Below are 14,901 nucleotides of genomic sequence, written 5' to 3'. Positions count from 1 at the left end.
AAAACCCGCGTAAATAGCGACCTTAGTGTACTTATCTTTTGATTCCCGTCTCTCCTCTGATGTCTCTCCTCATAATGTTGGTGCGAGTAGCATCGCACGAGCGAGCAACAATCGTACTTCTCTTGCTTATTTAATTCTACCTTGAGCTCACTCACACGATTTATGGTAAGCACTAGCGAAGAAACTCGCTTCGCCACCGAAAGAAAATCTCTAATCGGAGAAACAAAATTAACCGCACCAAACTTTGTTTCTCTCGTTATAATATTCAAAATCTTCCAGCCTGAACAAACCATCATAATCACTGTTGCACTTCATCTTGATTAGACACGACTCTCGTGCCTGTAGGGCAAGCTAAAACCATGTCTAAGCGAATTTTCTAGATTATGATCACTTTTCCTAATCGATGTTTCCGGCTTTCGGTAGAACAGTCCACTAATGCAGATGGCATTTATCACTATTTTATCTGGAAAAATGTTCAAAAACCAAACTGACACAAAAATCACGTCCGTTCGCGTTGATGGTTTACTTCGATCAATTCATATATTTTTCGGGGTGCTGATGTGCTGATGTGGTCCCCGTGGTTCTGTGGTTAGCAATGTCGGTCGGCTAGCTCACTCACACGGTTGTGATTTCGGTTCGAATCCCGATCAGGTCGAGCTGGAAATTTTCTCGACTCAGAATTGGGGCACAGTGTATCGTTGTAAATCTGTGTAAAACTTTCATAGCACTCATATTTTCTGTACCAAAAATTTGTACAGTTTAACAAACCACTAATAATTGAATAAAAAACTAACAACTCGGAATAACAGATCGTTAATAGTTGAGCACTTGTAAACAATCGACCGCTATTGATAATTAAAAATAATATATCTTAATTGTGGCTGGATAGCATGTTCTTATATTCATCGAGAACGTAATTATCTTTAGGAAACAGATTGTTGACATGAATTTAAAAACAGATTACCACTCATAAAAGAGTTGCGCAAGCTTCTAGAGAAATATGGCAAACAAACTGATTGACTTGTAAAATTAAAATAATGAAATGAAAATGCAATGAAAGAGTTTCCATAATAAAAACCTCCATAAACTGGATTGGCAAGTTGCAATTCACAGCAGTGAGTTCTAACATGATTTCCAAAACGGAAATCCTGAAATAGATATCTTAAGCTTTTTCTCTCTAGATTAGAGGCAATAAATTAGAATAGCGACCCAAACGAATTCGCAATAAATTAGACAATCCAGCTGCCTTTTTATTCTGTAATTTAACCGCTTTGTTGTGACTTATAATTTCGCGGATGTTATTTGACTAGCTAATCGATGATGCGGTCAAATATACCATGCCAAATTAATTTAATTTATAGCAAAAGATGACTCACCCGGATTAGACTCGGTCAACTCAATGTGGCTTATACCGCAGCTTAAAGACTGAAGGTTGCGCTTTCATTCATTTGTATTGATCTTAAATCGCCGGGGGAGCCAAATGAGATCACAATCAAAATTAAGCCAAAGCGATCCATCCACCTAGAATAATTATTAGCGTTGCACCGAATAATAGGGCTGGGAAAACAATTTTTTTGTGAAAAGTACCGAATTTTCAGTATACAGAATAATGGTTTTAACTTGAGCTCGTCTAGGGTAAGTCACAATTAGTCAAGAATAATTTGGTTTTTAATTTTTCTTATCTTATCATCATGTTTCGTTGAATATTCGGTCGGTCTGTTCGACAGAACATGATGATTAAATGAGAAAAATTAAAAACCAAATTACTCATGAATTAAAGTGGATTACCCTTGACAAGGTCTAGTTTTAATCATTATTCGATAATCTGAATATTCGGTAATTTTCAAAAATAACTTTTTCCCAGCCCTATTATTCGGTGCATCTCTACAGTACAGTAAACAAAGGATACTGCACTGCGTTTAGTGTCATTAGTGTCTCATTACTCAACATCTGTCATGTTTCTCTCACTGTCAAGGGTTAACGCTATTTATGTAGCCTTAATTACTCCAAGCTGTTCATGTATAGGCAAAAAAGCGTCAATCTCAACTGAGCGTCACTAAGTTCTATACTCACCGATAGCCGTCAGCTGTAAACTGCATCCGTAGTGCAAGATTCTATCTCTCAATGAACCGCATGTCAAGATCTGCGTTGCAGAAGGCTTCCGGCGGCTCAGGGGAAAAAGCCAATAGGCTTAGAGTGTCTAACTGTCGACATTATCACTTCATTTAGATACGTTTTGTCTTCCATCGAAGCCGGTCGTTTAAACGCAACGTCTTAATTGATGATCAAGTATCATGCTGTGATCGATGAAACGCTTCTCCGGTGGGATAAACACAACTTGCCGCTAAGATTCACCTACGCGTGAGTTTTATCGTGAAATCGAACTAAACCGATCTGATTTGTTATGCAAATCTTCAATGGGCGATTGATCCGCCAATAAAAGTAATCCAAACTATTAATGTGGACATAAAAAGATTAGAGACTTAGATCATTATATCTCTATTGAAATTTTTTTTTATCAACTATGATGGAGCAAACTTCGGATTTGTTTGTTTTAGATAAATTTTTATAGTTCGATAAATGTTCATTCTTTTTTTTTTGCAAATTCAAACTAATGAGAGAATGTGTAAATATACGTTTGAGAATATCACTAAAAATTTATTCACATCAACGTCCAATTTCTGATTCATTGCATTCACACCATGAATGTCAAATTTTACCCTAACACTGACCTGGGAGTGTTCTCCAGTTTAGATGACGAAAGATTGCATCAATATTCATCCATTCCTGTCTCCTGAAACAACAAAGCGTTTACTACGCAACAAAACGTAAACGAAAATGTTAATAAAATTTTAAAATTCAAATTAAAGCTATCGAAGCCCGTAGATCACTTGCCAGCCACAACATTTTGTCACTTTGGCCGTCTCTAGGGATGTGAGAAGCGGAATCTTGTTTCATTCGTATTTCGTAGAAAAAAAAATACGAGACTCGCCGTCTACTAACGCCCATTTCCGTTGTGTTCATTCGCAGATTGTTGTGGTTTTGCTGTCCCTGGTGAAGGCGGCGTCCAAATATTATGACGGCCCGATTCGGCCGTACGAGTTTGGCTTCAACATCGAAGGTCACCAGCATCGGAAAGAATCGAAAGGTAAGCGTGGCGCGAGGCCGAGCTTTGTCATGTGAATCCCCCACCGGGATGTTTAATGGTGAACTCCGGCCCCCAGGCGCTCCCTGGATGATGTCATACAAAGGCGCATATTTCAGGTTTTGCGGTTTTTTTTTCTCAAAATTAATATGAAAATTTATTCGACTTCGGGATTATAGGGAGCGATTGCAAGATTCGATATTTTCATGGTTAAGTTTATGCAACCGATTAAATGCATTTTACTATGTAGTTATCCATTTAAGATCCGTTTCTATTTTGTATATTCTTATATGGTATACGGGCTATTAAAATAAGGTAAAATATGATGCAGTTTTGTATGACGCTTCAGGGGAAGAGAAGGTGTTTTTATGGATTTGCATTTAAATACCGACTATTGAAGACATAACGAAACAAACTAACGAAAAACAATCATCTTCATTATCATTATCCTGAGCTATTGCCATCCAATGAGAAAACTTGTAGACACGATCTCACAAGACAAACTTCATCTTGAGGGATGTGAAAAACAACGCAGCAAATAATTGCTGTTTATGACACAGGATACAACAATTAGGGTTATTATAAGAACTATAAGCAATGGATCTTTCTGTTGTAAATATTCGTTAGTTCCTACGTTATACCCAAAATAAAATTAAAAGTGGTTTTATTCTGCTAAGTGTCAACTTTGGATAGTTAGCACTATGCCAATAATCAGGCTAATGAAACCAAATTTGGCATGTGAAGGTATTGGGGAACATGAAATATTCCTTTGATGGTTTACCACCCATACTCTGATAGGGTAAGAGGAAATCCAATACAAATGAAACAGATATTTGAACAATTTTTTTTTCAAATTTTTTCGGTATATCACAACAGATTCAGTTCTTTCCAGCTCTCAAAATTTAAATCTATAATATAATCAAATATCGATCTGCAATATCTAACAGATGTATCCCAGGTTCCTCCTTTCTCACTAACATTTCCCATTTCACGTAACATTTATGTGGGCGGAGAGTTCTTCTCCTTTTATTGCTTCTACTTCCTGTCCTTTTTTAGCTTCACTTTGCCCCATCACCTACAGTCACCGAGAAACGAGAATTCGATCGCTATCCTTTTCGTTTATTTCCCACTTATTTCGCTACGGTCGTCATTGTTTCTCTCACAGGAAACAAGGTGTCTAGTATCAACACTTTATTCCAGTGAAGGTATGTCGGAAAAATACACTATTTCGAATTATGCAACAGATGTTTGCATCGAAGTCTGGCTGTTGTTGTGGAAAAGAGGTTGTTGTTACTGCTGCACGAGCTGGATTTTGCATGGAGACTTTTTTCGGGAAGACAAAACGAAATGTCGAAAAGTCGTTTTCTCATGGCATGTTGTTCGAATGTTGTTCTCTAGTTAATTATAGGCTAAACTACGCAACAGTTTTTTTTTTTGTACAGCCAACGATAGCAGAAAAACACACCTTCTTTTACATTGTTCAGTCCTTTTCTCGCTTTTCACAGTTAGCGTTGCCAGACCAATTACGTCGACATCTGGGAGAAGTAATGAACAAATCTGGCATTCATTTTGTTTGGCAAAAGAGCAGTTTTTCGAAATTCTAAGATATGGCATTAGTATTTACTAATGTGAACCATTTTTGTCGAGCTTGACCCTTCAAATGACGCCTGTCAAAATACCAACCATGTATGTTTACGCATTTACAAGTTGCAGCACTGAGAAGCGACTAACCTCCGATTTTTGTTGCATAATATGGAAAAATCTACACTACTATCAACACTACTATCTACGCAAAAAACGATATGGCCGCACGAGCACAGTTGATGCTGATGCGATCACTAACAAAATCCATGATATGTTGTTGAATGATATCAAAGTGAAATTGAGAGAGGTAGCTGGTGCTGTAGGCATGTCATTGGAACGTGTGGGCAATATCGTGTATTCAGTTTTGGGCATGAAGGAGCTCTGCGGGTGTAGGTGCCGCGTTTGCTCACAATGGACCAAAAATAAATTCATGTGACGATTTACCAGCAGCATTTGGTATTATTTTTGCGTAAGCTGACCGAGTTTTTGCGCCGATTCATAATCATGGATGAAACCTGGATCAGTGTTGTTAGTCTCACTCATAAACAGCATGCAACACCTCAAGTGAGGACCTCGTAGCTGCCTATATAACACACTGGAGTTTTCTCCTTTCATGCTATTTCTCATTCTTCCTCGCTGTCCTCGCACACACGCACGCCTACTCTTTTGCTCGCGTGTAGTCCTCTTCTCGCGAGCACAACCAGCCGAGTACAATTGTTTCAAGATGCATTACGATAGTTACAGAAACAAAATATTTCAAACAGGGTAACGGACTACTTCGGTACCGGTTTGCTTCGGCTAGTTTTGCATTAGACTGCTATAAAAAACTTACCAAAGCAGTTCGATACCCTACACGTTCCAGTATGAGATACTTTACAGATTCTTCCCTCACGTTCGGTTGTCAGTGCACGAAGCTAACCTGGGTAGATGAAGAAAGCATTTTCGTATTCGAGCACAGTTCCTCCTAGCCGAGCAATTTTAATCGAGTACTTTTACTCGCTAGCAGGCACTTGTGTACTCTTTTACAGTCGCTGAGAAGCAATACATAAAATTTTTGGTGTTTATCGGTGCGTGCTTACTGCTACTTAGCGGAATGAATGAAGAAGAAAAAGTATCTTGAAAGCGTGTGTGCAAAAGACTTGAGATGCGTAGCATATGTCTTGTTCTCAAGCAGAAGGAAGGGGAAAGGTTTTGCTTCTCGCTCGCCTTGCAACGCTGACCTGGGTCCATTACTTCACTCCTAAGTCAATACAATAGGCAAAACAGTGAGTTTTACCGAGTCAAAGTGCTCCGAAGAATCCAAAACGCAACAATGGGGCGGCAAAGTAATGGCCTCCGTGTTTTGGGATGCACATGGCATTATATTCGTGGACTAGCTTGAAAAAGATCGCATCCCCCAGTGATTATTACTTGTTCCCTAACCAGAAGATAGCTCACCGGTAAGCGTTTTTACTAGAATGAGGAGCTCATAGCTGAAACTAAGGCGTATTTTAGAGTCCTTCCGGTCGACGGTATCAAAAAGTTACAAAATCGTTAGACTCCTTGTATCGACCTAAAAAAGAATATGTTGAAAAATAAAACCGTCTTTGGCCAAAAAACGTCTCCGTGTTCCATTTTTCAGATACTTATCAGACTGCCTAGTACGTATTGTTGCAAATTTTGAAGTGATGACTTTTTGCGAAACAAGCAATAAAAATCTCGAATCATCTAGATTAATTCCAAAAGTCACTATTTTGAATTTGAAAATGGTACTACAAGGTATACAGCCCTAGGGTTGTATGAAATGGTGACGAGGGACTAAACACTGTAATTAGGGGATTTTTTGTTACAAAATACACAGAACCTGTAGACAGAATCAAGGTGTTTGCTCAGCGCTTGTACGTATTTTTATTTTCAGCCTCCCCTGAAAAACAAGTTTTTGAAATATATTCAACAACACTCAAAAGAATATCGTTTATATTTGGCGATTTTATGCCGCTAGTATTTTGTGCAATGTATTGCACAAAATGTACATGTATTTGACAAGGCACAAGCATATCATTCTTGTTGAAAAAGCACCAAGAATTTCTCGTAATGCGTCAAAATCAGAATTAACTCTATGCCCTCGAAAACCAAATCCAATAATACTTACGTTACTAAAATAAATGGTTTTGTCTTATTTAACTCTGATTAAATCAATTCTATAATATGGATCTTACTTTCAAAATAATATAGAAGCCCTTGCAAAGGTTCAATAATTGGCAAACATAAGAAGATACCCAAGCAGCACCTGCAACATGTTTTGAAATGAGACTACTCAACACTTGTTCTTTTAAAACTTTTTTAACGGTGCAAGAAACTTTTCCGGTTACTCTGAAGAAATTTGAAAGAATTGAGCAACATTATGTTATTTACGTATACCATTCTCGTAATTGAACACTAGAAATTGCTTAATAGTTTTCTGAAATCTAGTACCAACTGCATGTTTTATGATGCTTTCAAATAACGATAATGTCTCATTATATTGCATATTGTTGTTTCACAAATGTTTTCTTTTAAAGAAAGCAGCCTAGTGATGAAAATGTATAGCAACATCTTGTTGAACCATAGATTTGCTAAAATTACCCCACAGTAAACAGTCATCTTTAATATAAATAAATGATAAATGATTATGTTGGAAATGCGGTTTTGTTATCCATATTTCGCATGATTACCACTGCATATCCACTGAGCAAGGTTTTCTGAACTATCTTTTCCCAAAACATTGTTTATAATTTGGTGAGTTTGATTCATGAAATTTCTTTTACAACACTTCATAAGAGGCGCGTGAATAATAAAGAAGTAAAAACATTTTTTGCACGGTAAATTTTCAAGCGCAGGTAGAATAACATACCTATCAGAAGTACAAGTAGAGAAAAATTTCGATATATTTGAGGCTTTTTACAATGTTGTTATATGAAGCTTAGCGACACCATCACCGAAGAGTAATGAGAGTAAAAGTAAACAAAATAAATTTTATTTCTCCTCTCTTTTCTTCCTATGCTGCAGCGGTTATCGATGCCGATGATGATTTCACACGGCACTGTTAGTTGCATATAGGATCCTGCACCTCTTGCGCTTTTTGGGTTATTTACAAGTTGAATAAAAGTAACGGATGCGAAATATTACAATCTTTGAATGCTGCATTGAGAGTTGAATTTGCTGTATTGCAACAATGTGCGCTGCTTGGGTATTTCTAACAAAATTATTAACAAGTTCCAGCCAAAAAACCCCAACAATCAACAATTCCATTTTTGTTTTTTGCCTGACAATTTTTTTCATTTGCCTACAACTACATTCGCTGTATTACGAAGACTGCTAATATACATACGTTTATTATGGTAAAGCTTTGAATAATAATATATCATCTAACAGTTTGAAATGTAAAAAGAGATCCTGATGAGTCTTAGTGAATAAACCAAAAATTCACAAGCATTCGCAGGCTCTCACTCTACTAGAAAATGTGTATATGTGGAACTAGCTGACCCGGCAAACTTCGTCTCGCCTATTCTAGTGTTCAATTTAATAATTTTAAACATTTCAAATTCATTGATTCCTTGCGATTTGTTTATATCATTTGAAATGATTGGTTTTATCGGAATGACAACATCCTCGACTTTTGGTTTTTGTACATCACCTCTATTCCGGAAATATATTGAATGCATTTCAATTATTTTCGTTTTTATTTAGAAACTAAAAGTGGTCAACTTCGAATTCAAAATGGTGTTCAGGGTCAATGCTTGGCCTTTATACATCATTTCGATTATGGAAATATCCATATGTAGTAGTATTCGGTTATTTTCAGCTGTTTCCCAGAAGTTGTTATTTTACAATTCAAACTGGTGTCTGAGGTCAATTTTTAGCTCCTTGCATCATTCTGGATCCGACGATACACATATTGGGTGGTATTTGGTCACTTCAGGCTATTTTTCAGATATCGTAAGTCGCCATCTTGGATTTTAAAATGGTATTTGGAGACGATTTCTGACCCCTGAGCGTCATTCTGGTTAAAGAAACACTCATGTTGGGTGGTATTTTGTCATTTTTGGCTGTTTTCCAGACACCGGAAGTCGCCATCTTATAATTCAAAATGTTGTCTTTGGTCGATTTGTGGCTTCAGTGCATCATAACAATCCCGGAAATAGCCCTATTGGGTGGTCTTTTAGTCTTTTAGTCTTTTAGTCTTTTAGTTTTTTAGTCTTTTAGTCTTTTAGTTTTTTAGTCTTTCAGTCTTTTAGTCTTTTAGTCTTTTAGTCTTTTAGTCTTTTAGTCTTTTAGTCTTTTAGTCTTTTAGTCTTTTAGTCTTTTAGTCTTTTAGTCTTTTAGTCTTTTAGTCTTTTAGTCTTTTAGTCTTTTAGTCTTTTAGTCTTTTAGTCTTTTAGTCTTTTAGTCTTTTAGTCTTTTAGTCTTTTAGTCTTTTAGTCTTTTAGTCTTTTAGTCTTTTAGTCTTTTAGTCTTTTAGTCTTTTAGTCTTTTAGTCTTTTAGTCTTTTAGTCTTTTAGTCTTTTAGTCTTTTAGTCTTTTAGTCTTTTAGTCTTTTAGTCTTTTAGTCTTTTAGTCTTTTAGTCTTTTAGTCTTTTAGTCTTTTAGTCTTTTAGTCTTTTAGTCTTTTAGTCTTTTAGTCTTTTAGTCTTTTAGTCTTTTAGTCTTTTAGTCTTTTAGTCTTTTAGTCTTTTAGTCTTTTAGTCTTTTAGTCTTTTAGTCTTTTAGTCTTTTAGTCTTTTAGTCTTTTAGTCTTTTAGTCTTTTAGTCTTTTAGTCTTTTAGTCTTTTAGTCTTTTAGTCTTTTAGTCTTTTAGTCTTTTAGTCTTTTAGTCTTTTAGTCTTTTAGTCTTTTAGTCTTTTAGTCTTTTAGTCTTTTAGTCTTTTAGTCTTTTAGTCTTTTAGTCTTTTAGTCTTTTAGTCTTTTAGTCTTTTAGTCTTTTAGTCTTTTAGTCTTTTAGTCTTTTAGTCTTTTAGTCTTTTAGTCTTTTAGTCTTTTAGTCTTTTAGTCTTTTAGTCTTTTAGTCTTTTAGTCTTTTAGTCTTTTAGTCTTTTAGTCTTTTAGTCTTTTAGTCTTTTAGTCTTTTAGTCTTTTAGTCTTTTAGTCTTTTAGTCTTTTAGTCTTTTAGTCTTTTAGTCTTTTAGTCTTTTAGTCTTTTAGTCTTTTAGTCTTTTAGTCTTTTAGTCTTTTAGTCTTTTAGTCTTTTAGTCTTTTAGTCTTTTAGTCTTTTAGTCTTTTAGTCTTTTAGTCTTTTAGTCTTTTAGTCTTTTAGTCTTTTAGTCTTTTAGTCTTTTAGTCTTTTAGTCTTTTAGTCTTTTAGTCTTTTAGTCTTTTAGTCTTTTAGTCTTTTAGTCTTTTAGTCTTTTAGTCTTTTAGTCTTTTAGTCTTTTAGTCTTTTAGTCTTTTAGTCTTTTAGTCTTTTAGTCTTTTAGTCTTTTAGTCTTTTAGTCTTTTAGTCTTTTAGTCTTTTAGTCTTTTAGTCTTTTAGTCTTTTAGTCTTTTAGTCTTTTAGTCTTTTAGTCTTTTAGTCTTTTAGTCTTTTAGTCTTTTAGTCTTTTAGTCTTTTAGTCTTTTAGTCTTTTAGTCTTTTAGTCTTTTAGTCTTTTAGTCTTTTAGTCTTTTAGTCTTTTAGTCTTTTAGTCTTTTAGTCTTTTAGTCTTTTAGTCTTTTAGTCTTTTAGTCTTTTAGTCTTTTAGTCTTTTAGTCTTTTAGTCTTTTAGTCTTTTAGTCTTTTAGTCTTTTAGTCTTTTAGTCTTTTAGTCTTTTAGTCTTTTAGTCTTTTAGTCTTTTAGTCTTTTAGTCTTTTAGTCTTTTAGTCTTTTAGTCTTTTAGTCTTTTAGTCTTTTAGTCTTTTAGTCTTTTAGTCTTTTAGTCTTTTAGTCTTTTAGTCTTTTAGTCTTTTAGTCTTTTAGTCTTTCAGTCTTTTAGTCTTTTAGTCTTTTAGTCTTTTAGTCTTTTAGTCTTTTAGTCTTTTAGTCTTTTAGTCTTTTAGTCTTTTAGTCTTTTAGTCTTTTAGTCTTTTAGTCTTTTAGTCTTTTAGTCTTTTAGTCTTTTAGTCTTTTAGTCTTTTAGTCTTTTAGTCTTTTAGTCTTTTAGTCTTTTAGTCTTTTAGTCTTTTAGTCTTTTAGTCTTTCAGTCTTTTAGTCTTTTAGTCTTTTAGTCTTTTAGTCTTTTAGTCTTTTAGTCTTTTAGTCTTTTAGTCTTTTAGTCTTTTAGTCTTTTAGTCTTTTAGTCTTTAGTCTTTAGTTTTAGTCTATTCGGTCATTTGCCGCTGTTTTTCAGAACCCGGAAGTCGCCATCTTGAATTTCAAAATGAAATGGCATTAGTAGACAATTTTTGGCCTCTGAGCGTCAATCTGGTTGAAGAAACAATTATATTGGGTGGTATTTGGTCATTTTCGGTTGTTTTCCAGACACCGGAAGCCGCCATCTTACAATTCAAAATGTTGTCTGGGGTTGATAGGTCGATTTGTGGCTTCAGTGCATCATAACAATTCCGTAAATACTTATATTGGGAGGTATTTGGTCATTTGCCGCTGTTTTTTAGAAACCGGAAGTCGCCATCTTAGATTTCGAAATGGTATTTGGAGATATGCCAGCAGAAGGAAGGGTGTCGAAACATTATGGACATGTTTGTTACACCTAAAAACATTCACTTGCCAAATTTGGTTATATTTGCTTGATTGGTTCTCGAGCTGTGCGAAATTTGAGTTTCATTTGTTTGGGACCCCCCCCCCCCCTTTTCAGAAAAGGGATGGGTGTCAAACCATTATGGACATATTTGTAACCTCTAAAAACATCCACCTACCAAATTTGGTTTTATTTGCTTGGTTAGTTCTCGAGATGTAGGGGAATTTGTGTTTCATTTGTATGGAACCTTCCCCCCCTTACAGAAGAGGGAGGGGTGTCGAACCAATATGGACATATTTGTTACTCCTAAAAACATCCACATGCCAAATTTGGTTCCATTTGCTTGGTTAGTTGTTAAGATGTGCAGAAATTTGTATTTCGTTTGTATGGGACCCCTCCCTTACAGGAGAGGGAGGAGTCTCAAACTATCATAGGAACCTTTCTCGGCCCCTGAAACTCCTACATACAAATTTTCACGTCGATCGGTTCGGTAGTTTCCGAGCCTATATGGATCAGACCGACAGACAGACAGACAGACTGGACTGCATTTTTATAGGTATAGATATACTCTTTCGATACTATCCGGTCACGATTATTTAGTGAACATCGAAGATAAAATTAAATAAATATCCGTTGCACAAAATTCAAATTTTTGTTGAATAATTTCTGGTAATCATATTTATGAGATAAACTTTCAATCACCATCAACAGCAGCATTTCAGTTTTTCCTCGATTGCACACGAATAGAAATGTACGAACAAAAGTGTACCACTGCAAAACGAATAGTACCGCTGCAGTATGAATAGAAGTGTATCGCTGAAATGTACGAATAGAAGATTACCGCTGCAATCATAGACGACGAGAGTCCTGCGGTTCTTTACTTCACTGGTACTGGTACTGCTTCTACCGGCATGTTTTCTTTCAAGACATCAGTTTTTATTAGGTTCTGAAAGCAGGTTTAGAAATCGTTCAAGAATGGGGATTGTTTCAAACTTTTCGGAAAACTTTTACCTTCGAGAAATCATATTAGTCTAAGCTCATAGAAGCAAAAATAAATTGACCTATTGGGACGGGGAGATTTTGTCAATTTTTAAATCGATATTGATACAAATAATATCACGGGGAGCAGATGGTGTCCATTCACGTCGTCTGTGCTAGGAAAACTCGCATGTAATTGGTTCATTGTTCGCGTAAATTTCCCTGTAACTTTTTATCAATTTTCACCGTTGAGCAGTGCAGTAATAATGATAACTAGCGTGTTATAAAATTGTTACCCATTTTATCTATCCAACAACATATTGGTTATTGTTATCCATCATGTGGTTATGCTGTTATTAACGTTTGAAATCTGACGCAACATTTGCCAGTTTCATTTCCAATTTTACAGAATGCAGTATAGTAAACAAAGACGTAGTCCCACGTCAAAAAAAAGCAACGAGACTCAATTTTTAATTAAGAAATTGTCTTATATAAATTTTCTCATTCAGTGTGTACTTTAGAGATTGTTCACACTCACAGTTCTCTTGTTTGATTTCAGTTTCTACCAGTCAAATGTTGAAATTTTGGTGAGCGCGACTCTGTCATTGTGGCATATCATTTAATCGGTTTTCTTTATATCCAATTCATTTCCAACTATGAGATCAGAAGCATATATTTGAGAGAGTTTGAATAACCCACTATCAAAATAATATGAATATTAAATAAAAAAAAATCACAGGAGGGTTGTGTGCAAAGCCACGACCGCAAGGTTGAAGTAGAATACATTTACAAGAAAGATAACCCGGCTGCTTGCGTATCAGTCATTTCTAAATCGGATTCGTTTCGTATATACCGCTTGTTAAGCACAGTATCAACAAATCGTAATAAACATCATACTGCTGTGCATTTGCAGCAGCATTAAACCTCAGTTGCAGTTTATTAATAACCAGATAATATGCTCTTCCAAATACAATTAGTAGCCTTGAAAAAGGTCGATTGCTGCAATTGCAACTTTCATTCAACTATTGCATAAATGCTTCATGGTCAGATATACCAGCTGCAACTACTACGCTATCCATAGCCATGCCACAGTTGTGGCCGCTATACGCTACCATTGGTATCCGCTGCCCCTGCATCAGCTGGCCTAGCTGCTATCGTTGCTGAGATCCGCTGCAACTGGTGCGCTATCCATTGCTATGCACAGTGGAGAATCGCTGGCCATCAGCCAAAAAAAATTTTTTTTTTCGTTAGCTGTTTCATAATATTTTTCCTTTATTGCTATATCATTCAAGTGTCTAATTCCAAAATTTGGGCGCAACATCATGAAATCTGAATTTTTTATGACTTTTCAAAGCTTGGCGAACTGACGTTTTTTGTCTTTTTTTTTTTTTTTGTAAAAAGTACATTACTTTGAAACGCTCTGTAGCTTCAAGGATAGCTTGGATTTTTTGACGTCAAAGGAAAAGTTGTTGTAAATATTGTGCAAAACAAACCCTTTCCATACAGCGGGGGCCTAGTGTGGTTGGTAACGTCTCCGCCAACCACGCTCGACGCCTGGGTTCGTATCCCACCGCCGACATAGGTGTCGAAGGTTGTGAGGTGGCGTGATCCACTCACAACCAACCCAACTGGTCTGGATTCAATCCTAGCCGACACCGGGAGATTTTCTGAGGCGAAAAATCTCTGGGATCACGCCTTCCATCGCATGAGAAGGTAAAGCCGTTGGCGCCAGTCCGTTAATAAACGGGTCGTGAGTTAGGGTCCTGGGTGTGGAGTCGCCTCCCTGGGCGTCGGTGATTGGCCACAACAGTGGCGGAAATAGACCGACGGAAAATAAGCGAGAATAAAAAAAAAATTATAGTAGGCCTGACACTAAAAAAAAATTTTAAAAAACCTGATTTTTGGTAGAAAAGTAGCTTAAAAGTTTAGTTGCCGCAGTTTGCCACGGTTGTGACTACATTCAAAATTTAGGTAAAACAAAGAACAGTCGTCGCACTCCGCATCTTTTCGTATTCATTTAGAACGTTGTGTCATTCCAGTGCCTTGGTTTTCAAATTCATAAATTTGTTGAAATTTATTATGGAGCCTTCAATTTCAGCGGCACCACCTAATTCACTGTCTAGTAAGTTGTCAAGTCATGGTGTTATACATGTATTTAAATGTCCTCTTTCAACCATAGAACCCTGATTAGGAAGATAACATATATATGAAACAATGAAACATCGAAAATCACTATAAGAAATGAAAATTGCAGCGAAAGACATTTTTCTTGCTGATAAGTATAATGAATTTCAAATTTACTGGAAACAATTCAACACAAGATTCAAGCGATCACAGCGGAAGATGATGATGACTTTTTCAATTTGTAATTAGTTTGTATTACTTATGTTGTTTCAGTTTATTTAAAAAAATATATATTTAAAATTTATTTAGTTCGATGGGTCGTCCATAAATAACGTTTTTTTTTCAATGGGGAAGACGCCCGGTGGCACTACTTGTGGTCAAAGATCATATAATTCTATAAAAAGGAAGAAAGTGCCAAAAAATATTAAAAATTGGGTTTC

General features: G+C 35.8%; 1 protein-coding gene across 1 annotated transcript in view; it reads left to right on the top strand.

Moving 5' to 3' along the window:
• LOC129722876 (protein lethal(3)malignant blood neoplasm 1) overlaps positions 1-14,901 on the top strand; it is a 35,960-nt gene that overhangs the window by 18,345 nt on the left and 2,714 nt on the right. The window contains exon 2 of the mRNA XM_055676685.1: positions 3,031-3,148. Within this exon, the coding sequence (XP_055532660.1) occupies positions 3,031-3,148 (118 nt within the window). The remainder of the gene's footprint in view (positions 1-3,030; positions 3,149-14,901) is intronic.

This window comes from Wyeomyia smithii, chromosome 2, assembly GCF_029784165.1.
Source record: "Wyeomyia smithii strain HCP4-BCI-WySm-NY-G18 chromosome 2, ASM2978416v1, whole genome shotgun sequence".
In the NCBI taxonomy this organism is placed as follows: domain Eukaryota; kingdom Metazoa; phylum Arthropoda; class Insecta; order Diptera; family Culicidae; genus Wyeomyia; species Wyeomyia smithii.
Note: the sequence above shows the minus strand (reverse complement) of the source record. Positions and strands in the feature narration are given on the sequence as shown.